Source organism: Falco biarmicus, chromosome 3, assembly GCF_023638135.1.
Source record: "Falco biarmicus isolate bFalBia1 chromosome 3, bFalBia1.pri, whole genome shotgun sequence".
Classification (NCBI taxonomy): Eukaryota; Metazoa; Chordata; class Aves; order Falconiformes; family Falconidae; genus Falco; species Falco biarmicus.
The window spans coordinates 62,690,442-62,700,705 of NC_079290.1; the positions used below are offsets into that span (position 1 = coordinate 62,690,442).

The 10,264-nt window shown below is 44.4% G+C and overlaps 1 protein-coding gene across 4 annotated transcripts in view; it reads right to left on the reverse strand.

Moving 5' to 3' along the window:
* The window catches only part of SPIRE1 (spire type actin nucleation factor 1), a 127,836-nt gene extending 117,976 nt beyond the window's left edge, over positions 1-9,860 (reverse strand). For all 4 annotated transcript variants that reach the window (XM_056331349.1, XM_056331347.1, XM_056331348.1 and 1 more), the window contains exon 1: positions 9,307-9,860. In XM_056331349.1, the coding sequence (XP_056187324.1) occupies positions 9,307-9,628 (322 nt within the window). In that variant the 5' untranslated portion in view covers positions 9,629-9,860. The remainder of the gene's footprint in view (positions 1-9,306) is intronic.
* Between the last annotated feature and the right edge of the window lie 404 nt (positions 9,861-10,264).

Sequence of the window (10,264 nt, forward strand, 5' to 3'; positions counted from 1 at the left end):
TTAACCATCCCATTCCATATGCCTCAGTACCCTGAGCCCAACTATACACTTAGCAGACTTCCCCAAGCTGTCTGCAGTGACTTATGGACCTCCTCCATCAGGAATTTCCTATATTTCTAAAGAGACCAGCATTAACAATATTGACCCAGGAAACATGCACTTCCTTGCATCTATCAAGACTGAAATTAATTTGCTTTTGTATGGCCCATGCAAGTCAATTTACTTATACTGGCTGGGAGCAGAAATGGCTTCTCTCTTTAGCTGACATGACTGAAAAAGCAGAACCTCTTAAATGTAGCCTAAGGGTCACACCTTAATTCACACTGGGGGAAAAAAAAAATTCCCTATAAGTCGCCATAGAATAGTCTCTGTCTGCAAGCAGTATCAAATGCTTATCTGGTAAATACGTGAAGACTTACAAAATTATTTCGGCTGCTGCTTCTTAACATAGACACAGACTTCTCCAGACTTCACAACCATTTAACTAGATACTAACCTGTGCAGCATTTTCACCACTCTTACTGCCAAAAAAAGACTCAACGGTATTTTTCCATAACAGCTTTCAAATAGTGATTAATGCATTCATTACTAGTAAACAGCATAACTCTTACTGTCAAGTTAAGTTCAATCTAGAAACAAGCTACAACTTGGAAGATTATGATTTTTCACTCAGATTGCTGAAATGCAAAAAAAAAGATCAGTTTTTGCAAGAAGAGACTCAAATTGGATGTTTCCTATGTCTCTGAAAACAGCCTTCAGAGACATATTTGCCACAAAAAAAAAAAAAAAAAAAAAGAAGAAGAAAGAAACCCCTAACCTTCATATTATTTTGAGGGATGAAAAACTTTCTACTTTAAAATTATTCTTAATCTAAACCCTCAACATGAGGAGTCATGCCAAACTTTTCATCAAGCGTTGGGGCACATCATCTCATCCCTCAAGGCAGGAGCTTCAGGCTGCTATTTAGACCGGAAAAAATAATTATTTTCACAAAAGCTCTCAGAATGCTTTTAAAAAGAAACTATACTCAATTGATCTATAGCCCGTGCTTCATGTAAGCACAACTTCCCTGCCTTCCAGGGTTTAACAGGTCACAGTTAGAAAGGGTCTTCATAATTTTTAAATCAAATAGCTAGCATATCATGTACAGCTGCCAACAGTAAGAAGCACACATTTAAGACTGAATTTTAAAAGCAAGATAGATAATTCAGTATGTTAAAGTGGACTGACACAGGATATTTGTAAGAAAGCATGCAGGATGTGCAAAACCATTTGCACTCAGCTATCCAAAGAAAACCTGTGTTACAGAGTTGACGTCAGTGACATGACATCACAATCACGTGTCTGCTGTTTCAGCTATAACCAGCTGCTCTGAGTCCTGCGGCTTACAGCCTCAGAGCACCTTCCTTGCCCTCTCTAGTGTCTCAGATTCCTCTGCATAGATCTAAAAGCATTTGCCTCAAGACAGCTTCCTGCAGAACTGAAATTATCAGCACTGATTTTCAAGCAACAGTGTAGTCGATATATGCAGTGGAAAACGTGAAACTCATTTTGTACTCAAGATTAATTTGCTAATTAAATGTCACAGCCCATTTCTACAGGTTTTAGGTGAAATCAAGTTGCTATTTCCACAAGAGCAGAACTCAAGTTGCCTTCAGGAAAGACAGCCACTGCCTATACATACTGGAGAACACTGGACCACAGTGGAAGAAGTGGCCAAAGAAGGAACACAGGAGCTAACTGAAGGAAAAGGAGCAAGGAAGAATGTGGGAATCACTAACTCAAAATCCTTAAACTGAACAGTCTTTAGTCGGTCCCCCAGAATAACAATAAATTGAATTTGTATTTGCTTTCTAGCTTTTATGACTTCAAGAGGCTTTTCCTTGCCCTTAAGAGAATGAGGAATGCCTTAGGAAAAAAAAAGAACAAAGGTTCAGACTCACATTGAATCATCTGATTGCAGGAACTGGAGCATTAGTTACCCAGTCTGACAAGATTGTCAATAGGAGAGCCAAGATTAGTACCAATAAAAGGAAAGGGAAAGAACAGAAGAATGAAGAAAGCAAAGGCAACCAAGCAACATAAGGAAGAGGTGAACATGCAAAGAACAGGATTCAAAATTAAATGAAGGAAAAGGAAAATAGGAAAATATTAATGTAGCAGGAGTGAGCCAGACTTCTGGCAGAGGATGGACATTGCAAGATAAACAGAGGAGCACAGAAAAATCTTGTGTGGTAAAAAGAAATAGAAAAAAGTGAAAACAACAACAAATATAGGTAAAGTATAGCTTAGGAGTAAGAAACATCAGGCTGCAGGGAAGAAGGTCAAGAATGGCAAGAACACAAGGAAGTTGAAGGAAGCAGACTGGATAAGTAGAGGTAATCGGAGACCTCACAGAGCAGCAAGCATGGAGACCCATGTTTTTAAGCAGCTTTACTCAGGCTTTGAGGATCAACATATCCTTCCTTTAAACTATGTAATTAGAAGACAAGAAGAAATGGGATGAGTTTTCACAGCTTATAGCTTTTTGGATCTGACTCACTCATGATTTCTCTACCAGTCTGCAGCTGATGATGTAGAAATGGTATGCCTCATTTTTCTACCTGGGAGAGTAAAAAGGAACGAGAAAGAAATTTGTAAGAAAATACAAGGAAAATTCTTAGAGAGGTTACTAGACCAAAGGCAGCCAGGACATTCCTTCCATGACAATCTTTTCATGCCTTCATCTTTCTACATTCAACACTTCACTGAAATTACTCCTCATTTTGTACAGTCATAAGCAATCCTCTTGTACACTGCACAAAGCAAAAGTAACAACTAAGAGGTCTTCAATACCCAGTTCAATTTTGTAATAAAAATTATTTTTAAGTAATATTCTTGAATTCCAAACTAACAAATCCATACTACCTTAGTGATACCTTCCAAGATACAATTAAATGATCACTCTTTGTCTTGTCCCATTTCTACTCTGCACAAGGAAATTGGCTGTGGTCAACATGCAATTCTTTCTGTGTTCCAATGGTCACTCTCTTTAGCAAACCTGTAAGGTTACCTAGGGATCACATCAATTTTTTATATTCTAAGATAAATACTGTGGTAGATATGTATTTCCAAGTGCTGCTGAGCTCTATTCGTAGCTGCCAGTCTCTTCTGCCAATGCTTAAGTACAGATACTACTACACTCACTTTCCTCTGGCCTGTTCAGATATCAACCCTTCCAAAAAAGTGTGAATTCACAGAGTTCATGTCTCAATTTTTATTCTTTTTAAAGTTCTGTTAATATAATCATATTCTAATTTTTCCTGGAGCTATCTACTTGCTTGCTCATTCAACAAGTTTGTGTGGCAGAAATCTGACTCCACTGAGGTCACTGGTAGTTTCTGCCATCATGTTTGATGGATCCATAATTTCAAGCAGGTTACAGCTTTTCTAAACTGACAACACAGCACCGTTGGATCTGTTAGCAAACTCTCTCAAGAAGATGAAGAAGTAGTTCTCTTAATTCTTTTCTACCACATCTATGTATTTGCAGTCTTGTGTTTTACACTGTACATACTGAGTCATCTCCTTCTGTTCCTCTTAAAGCGCACGGTAACAAAATTCAGTAACACACTTATAGTGACGTGTCATGCAAGCCAGCTTAAGGTTTTATCAGAAATATTAACAATATTTTGTTTGTCTCCTTACTGGATCCAATGCTGTAATGTGATAAAGTAATTCAGAAACAACGAGTGAACGCTCTCCAGTTTCCTTTAATAGACATTATGAAAAAGCTTCCCCACTTTTATAGAATATGTTCATTGCCAACATGGATACAGGATGTTACTTACCTTTAGTCCTCTTGCCACATGCAATACACCTACTGCACAGTCAGCAACAACAGCCACGCTCAGGTCAGATGCATTCACAATGCTGCTGCCACGCAGGTCATCCTCCCTGCCTGTCACCCTGATCACATCCTGCTCCCTGAACAGTCCTGTTAAAGGCGTTCTCTCTCTGTCACATCATACACTGCTACCATCTTCACTTTCAAAGCCCTCCTCAAGCCACCCCAGTCCTAGCCATCACCTCTCACTGGGTACTGTGGGGTAAACTGTCACCTCCAGTCAGCCCCTGAAGTGACATTATGAACACCAGGAGACCACAACTCCTCAAAGTTCTTTGCTCTTAAGTTTTCCTTGGGAACAAATGCAGATTTCAGACAACACCAAATGAATCTTTATTCCATCACTGCCTCCTTACTGCCTTCAACATTTCTGCATACAAATATAGGTAACTGAGGTCACCTATAACTGTTAGCCATTTCCTTCCATTTCTTTTGTGCAGGCATTTAGAATATATTGGTTTGGGTTTTTTTTTTAGCAGAACACCGTATTTTGTTATGCTGAAATCTTTTCTTTGCATATTTTGTCCTCCCCCAGCACAGCCATCTACAGTAGGGTCCCGAGCATCTGCCTATATTCACAGAGAGACCATGTAACCCCCAGCGTACAGGATGCATCAGCGTAAGCCACGACTGGAAGCCTTCCAGTTCACCCTTTCATACCAGGAATCACACTGATGGCAGAAAGCCTAGCATAAATAAGGCCTAAGCTTTCTCTCTTCCACAGATCAGCAGAGCACGTGAGTGTAGATGAAGTATCAAACTCACCAAGGTTCCTTTCTGCTGTCTAGTGCCATTTTCTTCCTACCTTGACTTCCAACATTAACATACCTATATAGATAGCTATATCTATCTTAAAAGTCTTGCAGGAAAAGGTGAGGCTCAATACATCAAACCTTGCTATTTTTAAATACAGATGTGTCTGAATACCCTTGAACAAAATCTGAATGCAGAGCATAATTATCTTAATTCTAGCAGTACTATTTATTTTAGCAGTATTCATAGTAACACTTGTTTTGAAATTTAAACAGCAAGCAAGGCTACTCTCATCCATTATCTTTCAAAAGGGTCAACAAAATAAGTAGTAAAATGTCAGTACATTTAATTTTCCTCTAAAAATCCTGCGTGTTTTCCCTCTGTGCTCCAAAGAGACTGACAGATGATAAAGTCTTGATGCACACAAGCTAAATTTGCACTTATTCGTCCTATATTTCTCCACGCTGCCTTCCAATACCCGGGTCACAAGGGCGTAAGAAGGACAAGTCATTAAAACTGCCAAGACAAAGTAAGCTATTCCTCTCCAGAGTGTCTCACCCTGAGCCCTCTGAGTCCCGTGAAAGCCACCACACAGTCAACTTTTCTGTGATCTTTTTGATTCAAAGCCAGAAAACTCCATGCATTATTCCCTCCTGCTGAACGCCTGGCAGACTTCCAAGAGAATAATCTGCCTAGTTTTTGCTTCTGATAAAAACAGCAGTAATTCTCCTCTGTGCTTTCTCCTCTAGGGCTAGAGGACAAGGCGAAAGAAGGGCCACCGACACCACCTGCAGAGGCATGTTCTCAGGCTGGAGGGGGAAGGCTAAGGAGCATCACATGGATGCCAGCCCTCAACAGCCCACAGCTGGATGTCAGCACAGTTTGGTTTTCCAAATATTCATCTTTGACGCTTTCAGAGATCCTCATAGCCATTCCTCTTCAGAAGCTCGGTGCAATGCCCAAAATCAGTGGCTGCCTTTGCTAAGTCAGGAATCTGGCACTAACAAAACGTGTGGGGAAGACTCCCAGTTTTTCCAAGCCTGTTCATCCCCAAAACTGTCCTGTGGGAAGGAGGCAGCACAGCTGGCACACTGAGAAGCAGGAGCCCTGTTGCAGCCACAATGCAACCCAGATGAAACAGCCTTCTACGCCCTAGGGCATTCTGCTGCTGCTAAATACTGGGCATGAGGTCGATTGCCAGCTCCTGTATGGGTTTTCTACTGTATCCATCACTCACAATTGCTTCAAGTTTAGAAAAACACTTGTAAATACTGTTCCACAAGACAGCTTGGAGAAGTGAAACCACAGGTTTACACCAAACTTTTTAGCTCATTCAGAAGTTATTTTTTACTGCATCTGGCACTTGACTAGATACCACCGTTAGTTCGTTTCATATAAATTGCAAGTAAAAGAGACAGCTAAAACACCCATTAGGTAAAATGCATTCTACACTGTATCTCCAATTTCATTGTGGGTATTTCTAAACAACCCACATTTCTGTGGTATTTAGATGTCAGACAGTTACAATGATTCATACTAAGATGACCACAGTGAGCTCTTCATTTTTTGCATATTCATGTTTATTTCTTACTCACTTCAGTTCCAGCAAAACGATAAAGTTTGCACCATACCATGAAAACACGGCTTCGTGAGCATCTCTAAAGCAAACTCCGTGACACGGCGGCTGCATTTGCTCTTGACTTCGTCCAGGCCCCACTGAGACAGGCATGACTGATCACATCGCTCTTCACAGTCCTAAACAAAGCCTGAATGTTCCTTACCCAAAGACACCATTCTTTGGGGACTCCTTTATTTGCCCACACAGGATTCTGTTGTTTACAAAAATAGAAACTAACAGCCGATATTTGTCCCTGTGAATTATCCAAGCCTATGCACCAACCTACAGCTATACATTTTTTTTATGTATCGCCAGAATAAAATAGCTTTACAGCTCACAGTGTTAACCCACAGAACCCCTACTGCTCTAACAAACCTCCTGACACAGGCATTTAAACCTAAGTTGTCTGAAAAACAAAGGCAGGAAAACAACTATCAGGAATCCTTCCTGATCCTCATCAGGGTTTCAAGTAGTATCAACGCTGATGTGAAAAAGAACAACTGAGCGACTTTTTCATTCTTAATCTTTTTACTCCTATTTAAGAAAAATCTTATTTTTTTTCTAACAAGATAACCAGCTATTAACAGATCACATAGATAAAACTGGAAAGATCCGAGAATTAGTCTCTGGTTTTGGTTAAGGATGGTATTTCAACTCCAAGGTTGTTTTTCTGCCCTGGTATCAGGGAAATTCATCTTTGCTTCCTATCTCAAGGACATTTTATTCAATTTCTAGGTATTTTGAATTGGAATGTCAAGTATTGTGCATTAACTGGAAAACTGCTTCACAAGAAACAGCTTTGGGAAAGTAACATCAGTTTCTACATAATCTTTGTAAGATAACTTCAATTTGTATCTCAAGAGTAAAATTGATGGGGCCAGACAGCTTCAGGGCCTATGCTATGATGTACCGCTCCCCAAGTCACAGCGCCAGGGCAATGGTTCTTAAGCTCTCACTGCTACTAAGCAGAACACACGAGCCTAAGAATAAACACCCGTTCAAGAGGCTCAAGCTGAAATTGGCTCAGAAAGCTCATTCATCATCACCTAAGGACACTGCAGTGAGCAATACGGAAAAGAACTGGGACAGCGCAGAAGATACCAAAGAGAAGCAAAGCTACCGTCAACGTTTCAATACTCAGTATAGTGGATTACCAACATTCACCGTATCACATATACAACAGTTTCCAGTGAAAACCTGCTACTGGTTCCACAAAACAAAGGAGACTGACTAGGACCACCTTTGTTTCATGTTGAGTATGGTTTAGGAACGGACACCTGGCAGAAATCTCCCCTCCTTGCTTTCCTTGGGAGGTCTCAACAGACTGTTTATCTTTTTAATATGTGTGTGTGTATATAGATAGATATGCACATAGATAGATATACACACAGACACAAGATTTTCAAGAAATAATCACAAATATGTGGTGTTAACTCATACACAACGTAATACATACAATAATAAGGTTCGAAAATAAACTTAAAAAGAGAGATAAGAGAAAAATAGCCAGGGCTGAAAAATGAAAGAAAAAGCCTCATCTATCCAAAGATTTAAAAATGGTATCAACGTACACAGGTTACCACAGGTTAATGAAAACATTTTCAAAGACTAATGCAGATGTGACGTGCAGCATTAGCATAAAAGTAAACATACTGGACGTCAGCAAGGGGTCTGAACTTTATATCCAAATATATCCAACACCTTCCTGTGGGCTATTAAAGATACAGTAGTAAGAGGAAAAAGAATAAGCCCACAAATAGCAATGAAAAGGCAACAACAGAAAGAAATACATAGTATATCAATATATTTCCTACAGTAGAAAAGGGAAAGAAAGAAATCTGATTCCAAAACACTATAGACAGCACACAAAGTGCAATACAGAACTCTTAAATGCTCTTGTGACATGCAGATGCCTTGGTCAGGACAGTATTTTCCTGGGACTTTTGGATGTTGGTCTGGCATTTTATTAACGTTACAATAACCCACTTTTTAAACTAACTTAAAAAGCATCCCTGATCACATTTAAATGGAAGTCATTACTAGACTCATTTCAATTGCGGAACAAAATTATGTCCCTTCTTCTACTGAGTATATTTTGGTATTTGCAGGTGCCACTAGCTCCAAACTGGATTACTGCAAAACTCTGCCAAAAGACCTTTCCGACAGACACTGTATTAAAAGGCTTCATTAAATTAGAACATGGATATTATACCTCGTGTTACCAATGCTGAGAACTCCATTAATCCCATTTTGTGAATTTACATTGCCTTCTACTTCACCTAACTTTAAAATCCCAAACCCTCTGTCTTCCTGGAAAATTCAGTGACGTTGAACGTGGACTAGGTTGATACTTGGGAATACTAACTGACCACATCCCTCTGCTGCCTAGCCTTAGTTTCTTTTCAGAAATAAAACTGTACTCACAACCAAAAAAGTCACCTTTTCCACATACGTAACCAGCAGCTTTGAAATGCTGAAAAATGGACATGTGTCCTTCTTTTCCCTTCCAACGCAAAATATGTTTTCCTGGGTATTTTAAAAGAAACAGATGGTAGGTGCTAAGCCCCTGGTAGGTGTACACGGCCGCCTTATTTACTTAATGTCAGCGTACCAGGCTCTACACTGATCTGTTTCTAATAGGTGCCTTTTGATGCCAAACTATTTCTGAACGACACCGCGGATGAGCAGTACGACCAAGGGAACTCCGAAAGCAGGCGCTGTAGGTGCGGATGACACAGTATTACGCACCAAAGGACGACGCAATTACAGAACACCAAACCCGCATTCACCGCCCCTGTACCCGCACGCCGGCCACTGAATCCAAGGCGAGGGGCTCTGCCTCTCCACGGGCGACACCGCGACGGTGCGGGGACACAGGCACAGGCAGCCCGGTGCCCGCTCGCCGCAGCCCTCCGGCGGGAAGGAGCCCGTCTCCCCCCGGCCGCCACAGCCCACGGACAAAGGCTGAGGGAGATGGGGGCTGCCGTTCTCGGGCCGGGCCGTACCCGGGGGGCTGAGGCGGGGCGGCGGCGACGGGGCCCGGCCTTACCTGCGGCGGGCGGGGGCGGCCGCTGGGGCTCGCCCGGCTCCAGGGTGACGGTGCCGTCCCGCCAGACGCGGAGGTGGGCGGCCGCCCCCAGCCTGGCGGCGGGGGTCTCTCCGCGGCGGGCGCGGGCCCGCAGCGAACCGCAGCACTGGTAGCACACGGCCCACGCCTGCTCCTCGTTGATGGGCTGGTTGTAGAGCCTGAGGATCTCCTCCAGCGACAGCGCCTCCGGCTGCCCGCCGGCCCCGCCGCCGTCCTCCTCTTCATCGGCGGGGCGGGAGGCGCCGGGCTGGGGCTCCGCGCCGCGCTCCCCCGGCAGCGCCATGCCCTGCCTCCGCCGCGGTGCTCCTCGGCTCAGCGACCGGCCCCGCCGCGGCGGCTGCTGCTGCTGCTGCTGCTGCTGCTGCTTGCGCTGCTGCTGCTTCTGCTGCCGCCGCCCGGTCCCGCCGCGCTCATCCTCCCCGCCTCGCTAGTGCCACCAGGCCGCCGGACAGCCCGGGCTGCGCAGCAGGCAGGCAGCGGCCGGCTGGCAGGACGAACGGCGCCCGGGCCGCCTGCTGCCGCCGCCGCCGCAGGGGGAGACAGCTCATAGCAACGCAATGGCGTCCTCCCCCGCCCCCGCCGCCAAAGGCCGCCGCCCGGCGTCGCAGCGCCCCCTGCCGCCGCCAGGCCCGGCCGTAATGGCGGGCGGCGGCCTGGCGAAGGCGGGAGGGCCCTCGGGGGCTGCCGCGGACCCTCCGTGCCCGTGGGCGGCGAGGAACGGCCTTTGGGAGCGCCAGGCGCCCGCGCCCGCCTCAGGCTCGGGCCGCGGGCTCTGCGCCCAGCGATGCTAACAACCACCGCCTGCGGGGAGGCAGGGTGACACCCGCACGCACCCCGCTCAGACAAGGACACCGACCCACATCCCCGCCGCGGACCTGCACGTCTCAGCGAAGAGATTACCGAGCGCCTGCTTCCCCGG